The sequence below is a fragment of the Pseudonaja textilis genome, chromosome 10 (genome assembly GCF_049901715.1).
Source record: "Pseudonaja textilis isolate UNSWEBS1 chromosome 10, rPseTex1.2, whole genome shotgun sequence".
Lineage (NCBI taxonomy): Eukaryota > Metazoa > Chordata > Lepidosauria > Squamata > Elapidae > Pseudonaja > Pseudonaja textilis.
Window position 1 is genome coordinate 11610942 of NC_141999.1, and position 23040 is coordinate 11633981.

General features: G+C 44.6%; 1 protein-coding gene across 1 annotated transcript in view; it reads right to left on the minus strand.

Annotated features, from left to right (window-relative positions):
• Positions 1-23040, minus strand: part of MAP3K6 (mitogen-activated protein kinase kinase kinase 6) — a 67882-nt gene that overhangs the window by 24606 nt on the left and 20236 nt on the right. Inside the window, exons 6-15 of the mRNA XM_026702517.2 lie at positions 17851-17957; positions 16441-16611; positions 14613-14725; positions 13009-13168; positions 11977-12127; positions 9164-9271; positions 8578-8627; positions 6892-6987; positions 3505-3583; positions 841-974 (exon numbers count right to left, since the gene is read on the minus strand). Coding sequence (XP_026558302.1) covers positions 841-974; positions 3505-3583; positions 6892-6987; positions 8578-8627; positions 9164-9271; positions 11977-12127; positions 13009-13168; positions 14613-14725; positions 16441-16611; positions 17851-17957 — 1169 coding nt within the window. The remainder of the gene's footprint in view (positions 1-840; positions 975-3504; positions 3584-6891; positions 6988-8577; positions 8628-9163; positions 9272-11976; positions 12128-13008; positions 13169-14612; positions 14726-16440; positions 16612-17850; positions 17958-23040) is intronic.

Below are 23040 nucleotides of genomic sequence, written 5' to 3' on the forward strand. Positions count from 1 at the left end.
GCCCAAGTGCTCTGCCAGCGAAAATGGGCTCCTCAGCTCCTTTTACACTGGCAGAGGGTTGCAGGAAGCTGTCACAGTCAAAAACAGAATTCAGAAGCCCGTTTTTGCTGGCAGAGAGGTCAGGCCTACACAAGCGCCCTGATACAATTGATGTCAAGCTGGCCACACCCACCCTGGCACCCCGAGGTCAAACAGCCCTCAATGAAATTGAGTTTGACACCCCTGCACTAGGGGGACAAGTGAATTGCAATGGGCCTTGTTTTGGCTTTAGTTTGAAACTTGAACCTAAAGCAAGACAAGGCCCACTGAAATTCACTTGTCCTTCTCTTGAGTTAAAGGTAAAGGTAAAGGTTCCCCTCGCACATACATGCTAGTCATTTCTGGCTCTAGGGGGCAGTACTCATCTCCGTTTCAAAGCCGAAGAGCCAGCGCTGTCTGAAGACATCTCCTTGGTCATGTGGATGGCGTGACTAAACGCCAAAGGCGCATGGAACACTGCTACCTTCCCACCAAAGTGGTCCCTATTTTTCTACTTGCATTTTTTTTACATGCTTTCGAACTGCCAGGTTGGCAGAAGCTGGGACAAGTAATGGGACCTCACTCCGTCACACGGCGCTAGGGATTCGAACTGCCTAACTGCTGACCTTTCTGATCGACAAGCTAGCTCAGTGTCTTAGCCATTGAGCCACTGCATTCCTCTCTTGAGTTAGCCCAAGTTAAATTGATCTGTGGCGGGCTGTCTTATGGGTCGTTCCATGGCGAATTAGATGTGGCAAGATAGCTGGGGTGAATCGGCCAAGGCACGTTGGCCATGGCGAGTTTTCCCATTCCGGATCCTACCTGCTATCCCGCTCCGGAATCTCTTTAATGGCAATGCGCACTTGGTTGCTGCGGTCTCGTCCTGCATACACCACGCCGTAAGTCCCTTTTCCCAAAATCACCCTGTCGCCTGCCTCAGTGTATTCATAGTCATACTGTGAAGGTGGAAGCATGGAGAGAATATAAGGAAGTATAAAGGCTGGTCAGAAAACCTTTGATACACAAACAGCCCTTTAATTAGAGTGAATGTTGAGGCCTGGAGCAGACATTCCAGGAAAATGTGATAAGATAATGAATCCTGAAGTTCCTTAAATTAGCTCCTTGACCTCAAACATGGTAGAAGAAGTCACTGCTCAACCTTGAGCTGCCAATCCTTGTCAGCTTCCATAATTGGAATAGGGATAGTTACACTTGTATTTTTTTATGCAAACAAGTTTGTACCATGTTGAAGTTTGTCTCTAACATCAGATTTTACTTTTATTTTTGCTATATATAGAAAGAGCAAAAGTTTCAATGTCTATATAAACAGTATGTTGTCTGATTACAGTTAGTTTGAGTAAACATCATCATCCTAATAAAATTTATTAACAGTCATATCACAGTGTTTTCTCATATTAATTCTTGTTAATTATTGATACTAATTAATATTAATAATAAACATATCACAATGAGCCCTTATAATAAAGTTAATTCTTCTCTTACAATTTAAAACTTCTGATTCTATTAGTTAACCGTGTCCTCCTTCTCTTTAATTTCATGTGTTAATCTATCAATTTCTTCACATTCTAGTATTTTTTTTTTATTATCTTCTCTTCTGTAGGGATCTCCACACTTTTCCAATGTTGTGCAAATATAATTCTAGCCACTGTTAACACGTGCAGTAGTAGATACATAGTCCCTTTATTATATTTTTCCGGTTCAATACTCCACAGAAATATTTCCGGTTTTAGATCTATATGTCCCTTTATTATTTTTTCTATCCAAATATGTATTTTTAGCATCAGATTTTTTTGATGTTATAAAATATTCTCAGATGGTTTAGGACCATCTAGTCTAGTGAAGAGAAGGACCAGGGGAGACATGATAGCAGTCTTCCAATTTTTGAGGGGCTGCCACAGAGAGGAAGGGGCCGAGCTGTTTTCTAAAGTGCCTGTAGGCCAGACAAGGAATAATGGATGGAAACTGAACAAGGAGAAATTTAACCTGGAAATAAGGAGAAACTTTCTGACAGGGAGAGCAATCAACCCATGGAACAAGTTGTAGGAGTGCCATCACTTGAGACTTTCAAGAAGAGATCAGACTCCCATCTGTCAGAAATGGTGTACGGTCTCCCACTTGGGCAAGGGGTTGGACTAGATGACCTACAAGGTCCCTTCCAACTCTGATCACCTGTTATCTGTTTTACCATTTTTTTTTGAAAATATGGTGTTTGCAAACGATTTGAAGTTACTACACAAACACTTTTAAAGGTACAAAAGTTCCACTTTGTTTTTCCTTCAAAACAGCTTTGAGAAAAGTGGAGTTTCTGCACTCCCTACAACCAAGACTAAACATTGAAATGAGTGCAGCTGAAGACTTTCACAATTACTTCTCTAGATGCTTATTAAATATGCAAGCTCATATACCTCATTAAATTTACAACTGAAATATTACACTTAAGAGAAACTAGGTATGATCGGAACAGGTTTTCATTTCAATATTCATTATCTTTCCCTTTTTATTTAAAAATGATATGTTCTTCCATACTCTGAAAAAAAAACTGCACTGTTTGAGATGGTTGCAAGGTGACAAAGCAACGTGGCATGGTTGTGTTTTTCTACACTCCCTCTCTTTATGCCTTTTCTTCTTTGGAAAACTGTGGCCAAGTGGGGTTTCCTCATATTTCTCACTTGAATGGACACATAAAAAGCCAAGCCAATTGCAGCCCAGTATAGGAAATGGATACAACAAACAGACTCACTCATTTGCCTTAGCAAATCTATTAGAAAGATAAAGTGTAAGAAACTTGTATGCCATCCGAGAGAATTTCACTAGTGTCCCCAAGCTGAAAAACACACGGAAAGCAATGTCTTTCTTATCATAATGTGAATGGTAGAATACAATAACAGAATTGGAAGGCACCTTGGAGGTCTTCTAGTCCAACCCCCTGCTTAGGCAGGAAACCCTACACCACTTCAGACAAAGGGTTATCCAATCCCTTCTTAAAAGCTTCCAGTGTTGGAGCATTCACAACTTCTGGAGGCAAACTGTTCCACTGGTTAATTGTTCTCTCAGTCAGGAAATTTCTCCTTAGTTCTAAATTGCTTCTCTCCTTGATTAGTCTTCACCCATTGCTTCTTGTCCTGCCCTCGGGTGCTTTGGAGAATAGCTTGACTCCCTCTTGTTTGTGGCAGTCCCTGAGATATTGGAACACTGCTATCATGTCTCCTCTACTTCTGTTTTTCATCAGACTAGACATACCCAGTTGCAGCAACTGTTCTTTATATGTTTGAGTCTTCAGGTTATGGAAAAGATTCAGAAGAAAATTTCAGCACAGCACTAAACGAGACCTCTGCACGGTAGCTATTTTTATACTGAGTCACCTCTGGAGCTGGCTAGGTTTGTTGTTTCCTTCTTCACTCATTGTGAAATCCTTCCTAAGAAAACCAAGAAAGCCTATTTCTCAGTGTCTTCCCTCCAATTTACCTCCAGTTCCACTGGGGAGTTGCACCAATTCCCTTCTTCACCCATCTCTGCCATGAAAGAATGGACCAGTTCGAAAAACCTGAAATAAAAGAGGAAGACGAAGATGAAGAAAAAACTCAGGGAATAATATAAGCTCACGAAACATCTTTATATAAAGACTGGTGCTGCTTTAAAGCAATCAAACTGCCTGAGAAGCTCAGAGAAGTCCATCTCCAGAGGTGCGAGCCAACAGCTGTCATTGTCCCCCATCAGTTTTTGGTAGTTAAAAGCGATGGAAGTTGTAGAGCAGGGGTCTTCAAACTTGACAGCTTTAAAGGGTTGTGGACTTCAACTCCCATCATTCCTCCTCCAGCCACGTTAGCTCAGGAATTCTGGGAGTTGAACTTGCCAAGTTTGAAGACTCTTGTTGTAGAGGGACAGGAGTTGGGGAAGACTGCATTAGAGAAGGGGGAAACTGTAGTCCTCCAGGTACTTTAGACCAGGGATGTCCACCTATGGCAACTTTTTAAGATTTGTGGACTTCAACTCCCAGAATTCTTCAGCCAGCCATGCAGGCAGAGAAATACTGGAAGTTGAAGTCCACAACTCTTAAAGTTGCCAAGATCCCTGCTTTAGACTCTAATTTCGATCAGTCTCCATATTAGTTCTAGCTTTAAGCACTGGCATTTGGTGATCTGGGGGTCGATTCTGTACGAAGCAACAATATGGACTTCAACTCCCAGAATTCTTCAGCCAGCCATGCAGTCAGAGAAATACTGGAAGTTGAAGTCCACAACTCTTAAAGTTGCCAAGATCCCTGCTTTAGACTCTAATTTCGATCAGTCTCCATATTAGTTCTAGCTTTAAGCACTGGCATTTGGTGATCTGGGGGTCGATTCTGTACGAAGCAACAATATATATAAAAATAATGCCAAAGTGCAATTCTCCCTTCAAAACTGCTCTTCAAACTTGGCAATTTGAAGATGTGTGAGTTTCAACTCCCAGAATTCCTCAGCCAGCTATGCTATGCTGGCTGGGGAATTCTGGGAGTTGAAACCCACACATCTTCAAGTTGCCAAGTTTGAAAAAAAAATACAGTTTTAAAATGACCTACCATCCCACTGGAAATCAATGGGGAACTATTTGAGAATGCGATTTCTTTTCCGTTTATTGCCCTTGACTTTTTAAAAATGTCTTCACCCACACATTTTCAAGCTTCACTGCAACGCTGAAGCTAGCTGTCATATTTTTAATGCTCACCCTGAAATAATCAAAACAGTGGTAATTGGTTGCCAAGTACCATTTGGGTGGTACATTATTTACATCTGGGCTATTATACTATCTCCCTTCCTTAATTAGGTTTTGGATCTTTGCAATTCACAGACTCTCCTCTAGGGGTGGGATTCTATCAGTTTCCCTACCGGTTTGGTGATAGCGCACTTCGCGCCCGTGTGCGCATGTGCACCTAACACACGCGCACAGCTTTCCAAACACCAGCTGAGGTTCTGCTGCACCAATCAGCTGAGATAAAGAACAGAAAAGCGCAGGGGTGGTGGCAGGGCCAATCCTGCACTTTTCCCTTCTTTTTCCTCTCAGCTGATCGTCGGAGCTTTTTTAAACTACTGGTTCAGCCAAACTAGTAGCAATTTTTGCTATCGGTTCTGTTGAACCGAGCTGAACCGGTAGCATTTCACCGCTGCCCTCCCATTAGGCTCTGATTGACTCCTGACATATAGCTAGCCAAACTGTAACCTCTATAATGCAAGCATACTTCTTCCTCCCAACCTGCCGTGGCTCTGCCTTTCCTTTACAAAACATGCATCAGGGAAGGAGCAGATGACAAATGAAATGGATATGTCTACTGAGACCGTCTTTCTAACACTTCCTAGTACCACTCTTCCCACTTATGACTATAACCATGTTCCTTGCATTTTTACGATTTATATTGTTTTGTTTCCTAGTATGATTTGATCGCTTATTAGTAACCTATGACTATCACTAAGTGTTGCATCTTATGATTCTTGATGAATGTATTTTATTTTTTCCTTTATGTACAACTAAGAGCACATGCACTAAAGACAAATTCCTTGTGTGTCCAATCCCACTTCGCCAATAAAGAATTCTATATAAAGAGACTGTCTTTATGATTTTACTACGATGCCCATTTCTTGAAATTGTTATTTCTGAAGCAACTCACTCAATGGGTGCTGGATCTGTTGTTAAATAAAGCAATGAAAAAAAGAGACTCTTTCAAATGAAGACCCTGGGATGAATCATAGGGAAGGGACTTCAGAGGTCTTCCAATCCAGCCCCCTGCTCAAGGCAGGAGGCCTTATACCCAGGATGGCGAACCTATGGCACGCATGCCACAGGTGCAATAGAGAGCCGTTTGTGCCGACACGAGAGCCTCAGGCAAATTTACCTCACTGTGCATGCATGCACCTCCCAGCTGATTTTCGGCCTGTTTGAGGCCTTTTTTGGCCTCCCGGAGGCTTGAGGAAAGCCTTTGCAGGCCAAAAACTAGGCCTGCTTCATCACTTCCTTTATTTCTGGAAATACCAGAAGTGATGAAACAGGCCCAATTTTCAGCCTGCAAAGGCTGCAGAAGCTTTCCTCAAGCCTCTGAGAGGCCGAAAAAGGCCTCAAATGGGCTGAAAATCAGCTGGGAGGCTCAGCGCAGGTAAGGGGACGTGGGGGATTGCGCGTACATGTGCAGGGGGCATGGGGGGGCGCATACATTGCCTACTGGGTGCTGGCACATGACTGCTCACACACAAGTGCATGCACAATTTTTGGCACAGGACCCCCAAAAGGTTAGCCACCACTGCCTTATACCATCTCAGCCAAACAGTTGGGCAATCTATTTTTTTAGAAAACACCCAGTTATGGAGCACCCACGATTCCAGGACACAAGCTATTTCCCTGATTAACTGTTCTGTCAGAATATTTTTCCTTACATCTAGATTGGATCTCTCTTTAATAAGCTTCCTCCCATTACTTCTTGTCCTGCCCTCTAGTTCTTTTGAGGTTAAGTCAATCCCCTCTTCTCTGTGACAGCCCCTCAAGAACTGGAAGAGAGTTATCATGTATTCCCCTCCCAAATCTTCTCTTCAGTTGGAGAGAAGTCCCCTCAACTGTTCATCATCCAGTTTAGCCTTCAGACCCTTTATCATCTTGGTGGCACTTCTCTGCACACTTTCTAGGCTTTCGGCAACTTTTTTCTATATCATGATGACCAGAATTACACTCAGTGTTCCAAATGTGGTCTCACTAGTGCAGCATACAGTGGTATTATCACTTCTCGTGACCTTGATGTTCTCCCTCTGTTGATAACAGCCCAGGACTGCCCTGGCTTGCTTCCTTTCTCTTTCTTTGGGTCTTGGCACCCTCACCTCCTCCCCAACTCACCAGCGGCAGTGATTTTGGGTAGAGAAGTATAACTGGAAATCTTCAACGGTATGCCGCACATAAAGGAAACAGCATCTTTCATCGCACTTAGAAATGCTGGTGCAAAAAAAGAGAGAGAGAGAAGAAAAGAATTCAGGCTGGCATGTAGAAAACAGGCCTTTAGGAAGAAGAAGGCTTGGTCCACAGAAGGAGAACTTCAGTCCGGCAGGAATATCCATCCCTTCTTCTCACTAATAAACCCCACTCCCACAGGGGTGGGATTCAAATTATTTTACTACCGGTTCTGTGGGCGTGGCTTGGTGGGCGTGGCCTGATGGGCATGGCAGGGGAAGGATACTGCAAAATCTCCATTTCCTCCCCACCCCGCTAACCTGCTTTCCAGCTCTGTTCTCCTGTGCAGGGCAACCAAAGAGCCAGCCAATCAGCTGGGAGTCAAAGGGAAGCAGAGAATAGATGGGGGCGGGGCCAGTCAGAGGGGGTATTTTCCAGTTCCCCGAACTACTCAGAATGTCCGCTATCGGTTCTCTAGAACTGGTCAGAACCTGCTGAATACCACCTCTGCCACACACACACACACACCGAAACGTGACTTATCCTTTCAAGATCTTTCATCCCACATTGCCTATGCTAGCCTCACAAGCTTCCTGATTAAATACTATCTTTCTACATGCAGGGAATGTTGCATGAGCTGTTGATCTACTTTGCATGAAAGTGTTTTCTTGTTGTTTGAGGATGCTGGTTTAAAAAGCTTTGAGACGTGAGCGCCCCTTAAAGTCTGAATGCCATTTGGACAACCTGTTAGAATTAAGCTTAGGAGATTCACGGGAAGGTTTAAAAAGGATGAGGAGATCACTTTTCTTTGCAAGAAAGATAAACCAATGCCCCTGACTTCCAGAAGAAAGCCAAGGATATAATCTTACATTAAGGTTTTGCAACTGACCATATTGTCTGTGGTTGCTATTTTCTTGATAGCAACCACAGATATATTGATATATTCTCAAACATCCAATTACGTCCACGAGTGCCAAAAGCACAGATGATACTGTGTTAGACAGGCAGACCAGAGGTGGTATTCAGCAGGTTCTGACCAGTTCTAGAGAACCGATAGCGGACATTTTGAGTACTTCAGAGAACCAGCAAATACCACCTCTGACTGGCCCCGCCCCCACCTATTCTCTGCCTCCCTTTGAGTCCCAGCTGATTGGCTAGGTCTTCTTTGGTTGTCCTGCACAGGAGAACGGAGCGGGAAAGCAGGTTAGTGGTATGGGGAGGGAATGGGGACTTTGCAGTAGCCTTTCCCTGCCACACCCACCAAGCCATGCCAAGCAAGCTCCGCCCATAGTACTGGTAGTAAACAAATTTGAATCCCACCACTGAGACAGACATTAATTCCACTCAAACAATGACCAAACCTGGTTCCTGAAATAAACACATTTCTGGATTTATGCAATATAGTGAACTATAAGTTAACCAAATTGGCTGAGTTTCCACAATATGAAAAGTCACCAAAAACTGATCAAGATTAACCCTAACCAAACTTAGCAAGTTGGCAAAATGTGTGGCTTTAAGTGTGACATGTGCGCAGTAAGCACAACTCAGAAATCTGCTGGAAGTTGGAGTTAATAAGCAGAAGGCCAGCACTTAAATGCCCTCCTCAAAACTGGCATTTTTAAAGACGATCATTACCTGATTCCACGGATGGAGGATGCGGGAAAAGTCCAGGTGGAAATTCCTTCCTATAGAAGCCAAGAGAAACACCCAATAAGCAAATAACCCTAGAAGCGAAATTCCTAATCACTGGAAAATTGTAAGAAGGGATAATCCTCGCTTAACGACCACAACTGGAACTGGCAATTTCATCCATTGCTAAATGAAATATCCCATGACCTCATGGACTTAAGACTTCACTTCCACTGTGGTCATTAAGCAAGTCATCCAGAGTCATTGAGACATCATGTGACCATTACTTGCGATTTTACTGCCTTGCGATTTTTCTCCATCAACTCTGCTTGCCAGCTGTGAAATGCACAAACGGTGATCACGGGACGCTTGCAACAGTCATGAACACCCACCGGTTGCAAAACGCCTGAATCTTGATCATGTGACCACTAGGGACGCTGCAACGGTTGTTTAAGTGCAAAGGCTTGCTTTATAGTGACTTTCCCAATGCTGTTTTAAAACTTTGAATGGTTGCTAAACAGGGGAGTCATTAAGCGAGGACCAGAGGGCAGCAAGCAGAAAAAGAAAAAGGAAGCCAAATCTCTGCAGGTACCTCTTCCAGGGAACCGATGTGGCTTAGTGTCACTGATTTTCTGATCTCGTCGTTGTACACAAAGAGCTGAGACGGTTGCAGCACCTTGCTCAGGTCGAGAATCAACACCTGTCAAGAAAAGCCGCAGCCGTCAACTCCTGACGATTTAAACAGGGGAGGATTCAATGAATTGCTCAAAATGAGGAGGAGAATGTGAAGTGTCCAGGGGACAAGAGCAGCACAATCTTTGGTTATGGGAAGGCCAGACAAGAAGGATACCAGGAGGGAGAACCTGGACAGGCGGTAACACAATTGGGGTGAGGGTTGAACTGGTAACACAAGTGGTGTGAGGGTTGAACTGATGATACAATTGGGGTGAGGGTTGAACTGGTGACAGCTGGGTTGAGGGTTGGCTTGAGAATCACTGGAGGGAGGGAGAGCCTGGCCAGATAACAACACAATTGGGGTGAGGGTTGAACTGATGACACAATTGGGGTGAGGGTTAAACTGGCGACACAATTGGGGTGAGGGTTGAACACAGCTGGGTTGAGGGTTGAACACAGCTGGGTTGAGGGTTGGCTTGAGAATCACTGGAGGGAGAGAGAGCCTGGCCAGATAGTAACACAATTGGGGTGAGGGTTGAACTGATGACACAATTGGGGTGAGGGTTGAACACAGCTGGGTTGAGAATCACTGGAGGGAGGGAGAGCCTGGCCAGATAGTAACACAACTGGGGTGAGGGTTGAACTGGTGACACAATTGGGGTGAGGGTTGACTTGAGAATCACTGCCTCTATAAGGCTACCTCTGTGCATGATATTTTAAGGTATTCTGAAAAAAAGGGGGGGTGACCCTTCCCCAGAGCAGTTACAGCCCCCATTTTTGCAAGTGACAAAAAGAAGGGGGCCACGAAGAAAAGAAAAACTGACAAGCAATGCATTGCAAGGAAGGAGAGTGACTTGGACTATTGCTACAGGCAGAAGCAAAGAGGGGGGAGAGCAATGCAGAGGTCCCTGACCCAGAGGAACGTTCAGTAGGGGTTTCTACAACGTAAGCTTGGACAACAGAAAGGAGAGAAAAACAGACAGGGAAGAGAAAGAGAGACAAATCGTAACAAGAGGCAGTTACCTGGGCTATAGCTTATTTCAGCAATAACAAAGCTGTGATCCTCCAGATGTTGTTAAACTCCAACTACCATCAGCCCCAGCCAACAGGGCCAGCGTTCAGGGATGATGCGTGCTGGACTCTAACATCATGCAGAGGGCCCATGGCTTCATCAACCCTGACCTTTAAGGAGAGTACTAAGAACCAACGCAAAAAGAAACTTTGGAGAGAAGAGAGCATCCCCTCGCGTTCTTACACTCGGCAGGCATCCGTTCTGGAAAGCTTGCCTGAATTTGCTTCAGTTTGACAGAAGGAACAGGAAATAACAAAGGAAGCGGAAATTTCCAAATCTCTGAAGTCAAGCTGGGTAAAGCTTTGCATCATCGGCCCAAAAATGCCTCTGCCTGAACCCAAGGTACTTCTAGTTAAAACGGAACTTGAAAGGAAGGTTGTGAAAGAGCTGCCTGCTACTCACATTGTTTTCAGCAGGCAGAAATCTCTCACTGAATGAGTGTGGGCATTTTCCACACATAACGATCGTGGCATTTTCATCGGCAATTACCTTTTATATAGGTAGTCCTTGACTTACAACCACAATTGAGCCCAACTGCTAAGTGAACAGTTAACAACTTAAAACAGGTAACAACTTAACAGGTAACAACTTTAATGTTAAGTGAATTTTGTCCCATTTTACGACCTTTCTTGCCGCAGTTGTTAAGTAAATCACTGCAGTTGTTAAGTGAGCAACAACACGGTTGTTGTGTGAATCTGGCTCCCCCATGGACTTTGCTTGCCAGAAGGTCGCAAAAGTGGATCATATGACCCTCGGGACATTGCAACTGTCATAAATATGAATCAGCCACCAAGTGCCTGAATTTTGGTTACCTGACCACAAGGAGCAACAATCATAAGTGTGAAAAACGGCCGTTGCTCACTTTTTTCAGTGCCTTTGCAACTTGGAACAGTCACTAAATGAACGGTTGTAAGTCGAGAACTAACTGCATTTTATTTATTTTATTTTTTGCACACTAGTTTTGCAAACACGTAGATGTTTGGCACGATGGCTCCAACTGCCACCCCATCGCGTGTTTTTTTGCAAGGGCAAAACTGAGAGAGGTTTAAAAAAAAAAAGGCAAAACATAAAATGTTTTAAAAAGGCAAATGCTGGTTCATGATTGAGACCAGAAAGCCCAAATTAAGATTTTTGTCAGGTTTCCAGCAATCGCTCTAATTAAATCATGATTCTCAAGCCAAACTTCAAAAAACTTCAAAGGATTCATTAGAGGTGACATACTGGCACTGCCCTGTATGAAGCCAACTCTAGCACACGTAATTTACAGTCACCTTTGACCCTGTTTTCCCCCTCCCCCCTGGATGTGTCATAAATCAGATTCTCCAACTGAGCATGTTCACAGGGCTGGGTGTCATCAATCACGTTCTCCAATTAAATATATTCACAGGCAAAAACTCTGGTAGTTTAGTTACAACCTTTAAAGATAACCAGTTGGAATGTACTTTCGCTTTCAACTATTCTTCCAGATTTCCTTTATTCCCCCCCCCCCCTTTTTTTTATGGCAACTACTAAAACAGGCATAGGAATGTTTTATGAGTTGACAATTTGCTCATATTCAAATGTGATCCAGCTCAGTAGCTTTCCCATCTGTCTCCGGAGGATAATCTAAGGTCAAGAATGGCACTGCTTTCAACAGGCGGGACTTGCAGCTTCCTTACCAAACAGCTCTCCGTGGAGACAAACGGCTGGCAGGACTCCATGACAAACCCCAGCCAGAAATCAACCAGCTCTTGTTTGGGTGACCACGTGTCAGAGACGGTGTTGAAATGATTGTACATTGTGTAAGTCTCCTTGATGGAAGTCAAGTACCTGGCACAATTATAGAGAAAAGGGGAGACAAGGAGTAGAGAAAAGGGCTAACACGGACATTTATTTATTTGCCTTATTTGCGTACACCCAGAACAGGAATTGGATATGGCTCGTCTAGAGAAAAGAAGGACTAGGGGCGACATGATACCAATGTTCCAGTATTTGAGGGGCTCCCACAAAGAAAAGGGGGGTCAAGCTATTCTCCAAAGCACCTGAAGACAGGACAAGAAGCAACGGATAGAAATTAATCAAGGAGAGAAGCTATCGAGAATTAAGGAGAAACTCCCTAACAGTGAGAAAAATTAACCAGTGGAACAGCTTTGCCTTCAGAAGTTGTGGGCGCTTCATCACTGGAAAGTTTTAAGAAGAGACCGGGCAATCCCTTGTCTGAAATGGTATAGGCCCTCCTGCTTGACAAGGGGGTTGGACTAGAAGACCTCCAAGGTCCCTTCCAACTATATTCTGTAACTTGTAACAGATTGCATCCAGGAACCCAGTCTGCCTTCTGATTGTACCCATTTTCCCCCTTGAATAACGGAAATAGCTATGCAGTGGCTCGCTTCCCACTTCCCACTATGCCACAATTTCTTTTAATCACCTTTGTCTTGAATGAGCCACAAACATCATGTTCATCACACAACACAATAAACGAAACTGAAGTCATGCACATTATGGTTTAGTGGTGCATCTGAAGTGTTTACTGCAAGGTTTTCTCGCTTCAGAAAAGGAAAGTAGGTCAGGCTTAGCGATTTCGGAGTGACGGCTGCTCTCTCTCTCCCCCGCACCCACTTTGACAATTTCCTCCTAGTTACTTCAAAGTATTAGTGAGTCCCGGAGTCCCTTTCCCCACTTCCAGAAGATGAAAAGTCACCACTACGTACCACACGGGAGCATTCAGCTTATACAGCTTCTCAGAGGCTTGGATGATTTTGTCGAAGTCGCCAGTTAAGATGCTTGCGCCAAGGTAAAAGCCTATATCCCAATAGTGCTGCATTTTTTCCAGGCTCCCCTTCCTTCCCAAAACGCAGCTCACCTTCATCCCTGCCAGAAGAGAGGAAGGTTGTTTCATGAGGAGGATTTGTTGTTGTTGTTAGTTGCGAAGTCATGTCCGACCCATCGCGACCCCACGGACAACGTTCCTCCAGGCCTTCCTGTCCTCTACCATCCTCCGGAGTCCATTTAAGCTCATAAGAAGGATAGGATTTTATTTTATTTTATTTTAGAAAATCCCATTTCGTTCCAGCCTTTGGGCTAAAAGCCAGCCTTGTCCACTTTAAGATGTGTAGACTTCCAATTCCCAGAATACCCCATCTTAAAGTGGACACAGCTGACAGGCACTAGGCTGAACAATATAACCACGGTGGATTTGCGCAACTCATTTGATTTCCTGGGTAGAATATTGCATTTGGTGTCGCCTGATTCTTAACTTTAGGCATGTGCAAAATTCACTGATTCAGAATAAACACGTCGGGAATGCTTAGAATCATTTCTGCTTTGGTGGATTGCCTTATGTTAATTGTTCAACCGGCCCTGAAGCCGTGTGACTTCTCCAGATTATTCCATTCCAGAATCACGGAGTTTTGCACTTCCTTTCATAGGGACTACTCAGTTAAAACGATCAATCAAGAAGAACTACATTGCTAAAAAAAACAAACTTTGACAAAACTCCAGGACCAAGTGTTTTATTGTACAATTAAATGTCATGGAATTTTTGCAGCATAATATTCAGCTGGGCCTTTTCAAACCAGCTACTACTTTAATTGTTTTTATTCAGCTTTGCATTTACTTAGATTTAGTTTTAAATTGGGAATATCCAAAAATTAAAATGGCAGACATGAACGATCAAATGAAGTTTCACCCCTTTTTTTTGCATGTATCACAAGTAAAAAGGAAACATGTTTTGTTTGTGCAGGAATGGTTGTGATATAGACTTTTACCCCACATTTCCTGTAGATGTCCCCACCATAAATTACAATAACACCTTAAGTCTCCACTGGGAAGAAAGGCAGGATCTGAGCTGAATAAAGAAAGAAATAGAAATAATCCTCGCTTAAGGACCCCAATTGGGATCGGCAATCCTGTGGCTAAGTGGATACCTTCGTTAAGTGAACCATTGCTTCATTCAAGCGGCAGACTTAAGATGCCCTTAAGCAAATCACCCACGGTCATTAAATGCAACATCATGTGATCTCAACTTGCGACTTATTGCCACTTTTTCTACTGGCTTGTCGCAAGCTGACTTAACACTTGCAAATGGTGATTATTTGAATGGTCGCTAAACGAGACAGTGGCTAACTGAGGACCGGCTGTACTGCACATAAAGAAACCCATAAACATTCCTGACAACATATACTCCAAGAAGCATTGTTTGTTTTTGTCCCAAAGGACTAATACGCTGGCCCCTCTTTCAAGCCTGATGAAATTTTCTTCCTTTCCCGTCTGCCCAAATGAATTTAGTAAGTTACAAAAGAGAACAATCTCACACCGATCTGCCGAAGCTGCATCGAGGTTTCAAAACAATGGCCGGCAGCGATGAGCAACACAACAGAATTAATTCCAGCATGAAGGCTCGGCTCTGTCAGAAAGGCCTTGTGGTACCTGAGGGATTGAAGCACAAGGATGAAAAGTAACCCTTTCAGGGTCAAATATTTGCGGATTGGCAGGTACCCTGCATATTTTGGGGAGGGGTAACAGAAAAACAGAGTTGGAAGGGACCTTGGAGGTCTTCTAGTCCAACCCTCTGCTCAGACAGGAAACCTATACTATTTCAGACAAATGGTTGTCCAATATTCCAGAATGGAACACCCACAACCAGTGGTGGGATTCAATTTTTTTTTACTACCGATTCTGTGGGTGTGGCTTGGTGGGTGTGGCTTGGTGGGTGTGGCAGGGGGAGGATATTGTGAAATCCCCATTCCTTCCCCATCCCACTAGCCTGCTTTCCAGCTCTGTTCTCCTGTGCAGGGCAACAAAAATAGACCCAGCCAATCAGTTGGGACTCAATGGGAGGCGGAGAATAGATGGGGGCGGGGCAGTGGTGGCATTCAATTTTTTTTTACTACAGGTTCTGTAGGCGTGGCTTGGTGGGCGTGGCAGGGGAAGGATACTGTAAAATCTCCAGTCAGAGGCGGTATTTGCCAGTTCTCCCAACTACTCAAAATGTCCGCTACTGGTTCTCCGAACTACTCAAAATGTCCGCTACCGGTTCTCCAGAACTGGTCAGAACCTGCTGAACACCACCTCTGCCCACAACTTCTGGAGGTAAGCTGTTCCACTGATTAATTATTTTAACTGTCAGGAAATTCCTCCTTAGTTTCCATCCATTGCTTCTTGTTCTGCCTTCAAAAGCTTTGGAGAATAGCTTCATCCCCTCTTCTTTGCAGCAGCCCCTGAGATATTGAAAGGCTGCTATCATGTCACTCTTCTTCCTACTTTTCACTAGACTAGACATACCCAATTCCCGCAACCGTTCTTTATATGTTTTAGCCTCCAGTCCCCTAATCATCTTTGTTGCTTCTTCTTTCTTGCTAATCATTCTGGTCAAGGAAGAAATCTTTTGTGCTGGAGAAATGGAGAAGTCCTTTGGCAACTCCCAAAAGTCCCTGCCTGTGCTACCTGGGGAATTCTGGGAGTTGAAGTCCATATATCTTAAAGTTGCCAAGTTCGAGAAACATTGACTTACGTGGTCATTTACAGCCCCCGTAAAGGGACAATTGTTTCATTTATGGGATACCCAATTCAGATACCAAAGCATCTTCCCATTTCCAGTTTGCCTCAAAAATCCATATTTTTTTCTCCTGATTGCTCCCAGGACCCATCTGGCTGTCAATTACTGTTTTCACGAGCCGCTGAAGACCACGTGTTGCAAAGCTTCAAATCGATATCACCTGTGGGGCATGTCCAGGAAAAGGTGTGCATTACTCTCATAAGCCAAGAAAATTAAGCCTGGAAGCTTTTATTGGGATTGCAAAAGTGAACACAGAGAACTCCATTGACCAGGATGATTAGTAAGAAAGTCAGCTATCTTAGTTGGTTTGCAAGTCTTTCACAACCCCACCACTGAGGCCCTTACCCCTCTCAAAAATGTGTAGCGTATCAGCTCATCACCAAATGTTTTGATTCTTCATTCAACTATTCAGCAGCGACTTCAGTACAGTGCTGGACAGACATGGTTTCCTGCCCCAAAATTAAGGGCAAGATGATATTCCTTTCGCATACTGGCTTTTTTGTATATCTAGCTACAACCTGGGGCGCAAGTTAGAATGATTTGGGAATCGAGGGTGAGCGTGGGAGAATTCCCTTCCGTTACTCACCAAAAGAAAGCCTTGTCTCTCTTCTCGGTATCCGTGAACTCAGAGTCAATGAACATGTCTTTGTAGATGCGGCCACACATGCAATAGAGGTCAGGGGCCACTCCTTCGGGCTTCTCCACCAGGGGCAGGAGAACAGAGAGCGCTTTCTCGCGGTCCCCAGGTTGGTTCCGCCTGCAGAGACATCACATACAGATTAACAGAGTTGGAAGGAACCTTGGAAGCCATCAAGTCCAACCCCCGACCCAAGCAGGAGAGCCCATACCACTTCTGACAGAATGGCAGTCCAGTCTTTTCTTGAAAGCTTCCAGTGATGAAGCTTCCACAACTTCTGAAGGCAATTTCTGTTCCATGGGTTGATTGCTCTCTCTGGCAGAAAATTCCTCCATATTTCTAGGCCGAATCTCTCCTTGTTCAGTTTCTATCCATTATTCCTTGTCTGGCCTTCGGGAGCTTTGGAAAATAGCTTGACCCCTTTCTCTCTGGGGCAGCCCCTCAAATATTTCTCCTTATTTCCAGGTTAAATATCTCCTTGTTCAGTTTCCATCCATTATTCCTTGTCTGGCCTACAGGTGCTTTAGAAAATAGCTTGACCCCTTCCTCTCTGTGGTAGCCTCTCAAACATTGGAAGTCTGCTATCATGTCTCCCCTGGTCCTTCTCTTCACTAGACTAGCCATGCCCAGTTTACTAACAGAGAAGAATATACTCAAAAGAGAACATTTTCCTTATGTTCACTAAATAGCGAGACAGATTTTTTTGTAGAAAAGATGCTTGTTTCCAACATATCAATGTGGACGTTCTCTGCCACAGACCTTCCTCTCAACAATGGTCAAAAGTCAGGGAGCTATTTGACTAGTTATCATGACTTATTCTTTTCCAGTCTTGGCTATTGTATAATAAAGTTTGGTGGTCACATCTTTTGAACAGAGACTGAGAAAAGGGGTGGTTTCGTATTTATTACTAGGTAAGCCACTACAGGTAATCCTCAAGTTATAACCACAATTGGAATCCAGATTTCCAATTGTCACACTGACAACAACTGGTCATAAGTCCCTTTTTTCAGGGCCATTGTAACAGTTGCTAAACAGATGTTGTAAGTTGAGGACGCCCTGTATGGGAAAATATCCATCCACCTGGTTATTCCTGCTTTGGATAAAGTTAATTAGCAGGGGGAAATTTGGAAGTGCAGGAGCTTCTGAGATCTCCTGGAGCCTCTTCCCAGGAGGAATCTACAGCAATGTGCAATTTCAGTTCTAAAAAATCCATCTGGAGCTGTGCTTTCCTTCGTTACATTACACCTCCCCTCTGCAGCTGTATGAAGAAATTCTGATTGCCCAAGAGAGTTGCAGTGGCCAAGGGGCATTGAGATGATCAAAACAGGAAACCTGTTCTTATTCACAAAAGAATCTCACCTGTCAAGGGCAAAGGCGTAATGGAAACAGATGTTGTGCTGCTCGGCCACACTGCAGGTTGGCAGGTTTTGGAGAGTTTCCACAAGGGTGATGATAGCATCACAGTCCTGCAGAAGATAACACCGAGTGACCATTCTGTATGAGGACTTAGAGCAGAGCTCTCCAACCTTGGCAACTTTAAGACGGGTGGACTTCAACTCTCAGAATTCTCCAGCCAGCTGGCTGGAGAATTCTGGGAGTTGAAGTCCACCCGTTTTAAAGTTGCCAAGGTTGGGGAGCCCTGATTTAGAGTGACAAATGCTGTAGGCTAAGGAATCCCAAATTTTAACAACACTGGAACTAAACACAAAACCTAGTCTACCCAAGTCACATTTTATCATACCCTTAGTATAAAGCCAACCAAACTCAGAAATGCCCTGAGGTCCATATGATACAGCCATATCTTATGTAGAAGACTCCCTATTCCCATGATGGCAAACCTATGGCACGCGTGTCACTTGCCATTTGTGCTGGCATGTGAGCTGCAAACTTTCCTCACTGCGCATGCGCGTGCCTCACAGCTGATTTTTGGGGGGGGTTGGTTTGAGGCCTTTTTCGGCTTCCCAGAGCCGAATTTCTCAGGCCGAATTATAGGCCTGTTTTGTCACTTCCGGTATTACAGGAAGTGATGAGATGGGCCTATAATTTGGCCTGAAAAGCCTTGCAGAGGATTTTTCCAAGCCTCTGGGAGGCCGAAAAAGGCCTCAAACCAGCCAAAAAATTAGCTGTGAGGCGCAGTGCAGGTAAGGGGGTGGGGGTGGAGATTGTATGTGCAGGGGTGCGTGGGAAGGGGGGCACACATTGCATTCTGGGTGCCGGCATGCAAGTACAGGGGTGCTGGCACACTCGCAATTTTTGACACAGGAGCCCAAAATGGTTAGCCACCACTGCCCTATTCAATTCTTTTGCATTCAAAAGTTTTCTTTTTGTGGTCTTTTCTGTGGCCACAGAATAAAAACGGCCCTTGGCAAATTACTAATTCCCAAAAAGCTGTTCAATGACCACCACAATTTATAACTGTTCAGATAGTCCTTGACATACAACCACAATTGAGCCCAAAATTTACGTTGTGTAAGGGCGACATTTGTTAAGTGAATTTCACCCCATTTTATTATCTTTCTTGGCATAGTTGTTTAAATGAATCACTGCAGGTCATAAATAGGAACCAGTTGCCAAGCGTCTCAATTTTGAACTCGCAATCATGGGGAGGCTACAATGGTTGTAACTGTAAAAATGGTCATAAGTCACATATTTTCACTGCCATTGTAACTTTGAACAGTCCCTAAACGAACTGTTGTTATAAGTTGAGGACTACCTGTACTTCTAGCCCAGGGGTCTTCAACCTTAAACACTCAAAGAGCCATTTGGACCTGTTTCCCCCAGAAAGAAAACACTGGGAGCCTCAAAACCTGGGTGGGCGTGGCCAACTCAATGTCACTCCCACCCATCACATGACAACCTCCCCCATCACGCCTACTCAGGTTTTGTGGCTCCCAGTGTTTTCTGTGGGAAATGGGTCTCTCTCTCTCTCTCTCTTCTCTGTCCCCCTCCCTCCCTCTCATTTCTGTTTTTTGTGTTTTACGTTCTCAGGCCAGGTGAAGAGTGACTGGGAGGGGAGGGTGAAGGGTGTGGCCAGCCAGTGGTGGATCACCCAACAGGGAGCCACAGCAGAGAGCCCAAAGAGCCGCATCTGGCTCCAGAGCTGCGGGTTGCTGACACCTGTTCTAGACTCTATCACAGTTGTATATTGAGAGCTATCTGTATGCTTTTCTTTCTATTTGACGAGAACTCCACTGATCTGAAATATCTGGGAAATATCTGCTTTGGATGGTATGTTGAGTGATGAGAAAGCAGAGGGGGCAGGAAGTGGAGACCTGGAATGGTAGAAAGTTGGACTTTATGCTGAGGAAGCATTTTAATTGTTTCAAGAAGCCCAAAGTTTCAACTGCAATTTGATTATTCTTTAATAGAACAGAAACACCAGCACGTAAGCAAGTTTTTCTTTTCTTTTTCTTTTTTTAGTTCAGCAGAATTAATCGAGAAGTTGCTTATCATCTACACTGGTACTTCCCAAATCTGGGTAAATTACTCAGAATTGAATAAAAGTGGTTTTTCTCTGGGTAATAACATGCAAACGCATTAAGCAATCACAACCAGTACATTTCAATTTGACAGAAAGTGCTTTATCTTTGTTGGGTAAAAAGGACTTTCTGAGAAACAGTTCTGGGTAAGGAAGGAAAAAGTTTGGAAAGTGCTGAGTTTCACCCTTTTAAGATACGTGCTAGTTGTTTCTGGCTCTAGGGGGCGGTTCTCATTTCCGTTACAAAGCTGAAGAGCCAGCGCTGTCTGAAGATGTCTCCATGGTCACGTGGCTGGCATGACTAAACGCCGAAGGCACATGGAAGGCTGTTATCTTCCCACCAAAGGGGTCCCTAGTTTTTCTACTTGCATTTTTTACATGCTTTCGAACTGCTAGGTTGGCAGAAGCTGGGACAAGGAATGGGAGCTGTTAGTGTTTGGGGATAAACCCCTTAGCTGAGTGCACAGCAGCAGTCAAGCCAGGCAGCCAAATGAGAGTGAGGCTGGGCCCTAGAGTATACACACACTTGAGACAAATACACTGTTTGTGGTTTAAATAGGTATTTAATTCATACAGAGATTAAGAATAGTCATTCAGTCCATATATCATTATCCAGTATTATCAATCCAGTTATCAAGTCCATTTACAGTAAATACAATGTCCTTATCTGCTTGTAATCTTCTCTCTATGATACCTTTCTCACCAAGACAATGCTGAATCCTCAGCTCACCAAACCAAACAGTCCTTGTGTTCAGTTGAATTTGGTAACTGGCACAGTAGCCTCAAAGGTAAGCAGATAGACGTTTCAACAACAGTAGGCAGCAGACCTGGAACAGTAACCAGGTGCATCCAGAAGCCGGACTCAGACAGTTGCATTCAGAAGCCGGGGCTATTACGTTTCCCCTCCTACCTATATGGCTGCCTGCAACCGCACCCACAATGACATTGCAGTTTCTTGTGCTTAAAGCTACATAGCACTTAATCCTAGGTTTACATATTTATTCAACCCAAACCAGTTGGAGTATCCATATACCCAACAGGAGCTCGCTCTGTCACGCGGCACCAGGGATTCGAACCGCCAAACTGTCGACCTTTCTGATCGACAAGCTCAGCGTCTTAGCCACTGAGCCACCACTCGAGGCTTTTTAGTTATCTTCTGAAGGAACACTACTGCTGTCAGTGTCAACCTTTGCAGATGCCTAAAAAGATTTAAAGTTTGCAGAAATGAGAACATGGGGGATTTGGAAAGATAATTGATGTGCTGGAATTAACAGACACTGTCTAGGATTGTTGGGCGCTCCCCAGGTGGAATGCTGCAAACACCTGGCTCCCAACAAAGTTAACCACAAAGGGCAATAATAGTTTGGCCTTCATTATCACACAAAATTCTCTCTGACTAGTAACTAAAATCAGTGGGGTGAGAGCAGTGGTGGGATTCAAATTGTTTTACTAACGGTTCGGCGGGCGTGGCTTGGTGGCTCACGCAGAGGCTTTCTTACTGACCTCCTGCATTTTCCCTGTCTCTTCAACAGCTGACGCGTAGCAATCCGCTGTGCCACACAATGCAGCTACGCTTCAAAAGCAGGAAATAAAGGTCAGTATAGAGAGGCCCAGCAGCTGATCATAGGAGCAAACCGGTTTCCTCCCAGATGATCTTTGGAGCTACTGGTTCAGCTGAACTGGTAGGATCCCACCCTTGAGTGAGAGTTTGGACTCTATAACACGTTGATACATATTGTTTTGGAAGGGGGATTGTGGACAATCGTGGAGAGCATGAGAGAAAAGGCGATGGGTCAATGGACAAATGATGAGTTCACCTTGAGCAACATCTAGGAAAAAGCATTTCTCAGCTACTCTGTAGCCAGCATGTCTGACGAGGCAATAAACAACAAACCAGCGCAAGCAAGCTGGCAAGAGGTTTTATTCCTTCGCAGTTAGAGACAATGAGAAGTAACGAGAACATCTGATTAAAGTCAGCTCTGAGCGTCTGCTGGCTCAGAGCCCCATTTATCTAGTTAGCTAATTGCCCCGCTTTCAACATCCGGCCCCACCTTTTAAGCCAGCATCCCGTTTGCCCTGCACCCCACACAACTGCATGACCACCACCACACAAGCACCTCGAAACCCTCATTCAATCTCCTACACCCTCCGCCAGTGTTGCAGTTGTTCATCTAGTCATTTAAGGTGTTCGTTTGCAGCCCGGGGCCTGGTTTCTCACCATTCAGCTGGGCGTTGTGGCGCAGTCACTCAGGCATCGCTCTGCTAAAGTAATGCAGCTGCGCCACATTACCAGCCCAGAGAGTCTGATTCAGCTTGCAAGTAGCATGGTGAGCTCCGGAGCTGATGAGCAACACAATGAACTCCAGAGCTGACAAGCAACACAGTGAGCTCTGGAGCTGATGAGTGACACGGTGAACTCCGGAGCTGATGAGCAACACAGTGAACTCCAGAGCTGACAAGCAACACAGTGAGCTCCGGAGCTGATGAGTGACACAGTGAACTCCGGAGCTGACAAGCAACACAGTGAACTCCAGAGCTGACAAGCAACACAGTGAGCTCCGGAGCTGACGAGCAACACAGTGAGCTCTGGAGCTGATGAGTGACACAGTGAGCTCTGGAGCTGACAAGCAACACAGTGAACTCCAGAGCTGACAAGCAACACAGTGAGCTTCGGAGCTGACGAGCGACACAGTGAACTCCGGAGCTGACAAGCAACACAGGGAACTCCGGAGCTGATGAGCAACATGGTGAGCTCTGGAGGTGTTGTGCATGGCCCGAGCCAAGCATGACACCATTTGAAAGAGATTCCACCTTAACAAAAGAGGCTGGGGAATTCAATTTCCCAGATCCTGCACTGATCCCAGGTGGGTATCAAAGAGATCTTCCTGAAATCTCTGCAGGTCTTGCTTGCTTGGTCCTGCCAACTACATGGAATTTCACAAATTTTGGCCTCTTTAAGGAAGCACAGGTTTCGCTACAGCAGTACATTTAGTGACAATTCGAAGTTACAACGTCACTGAAAAAACTGACTTTTTCACACGTGTGACCGTTGCAACATCCCCAAGGTCATG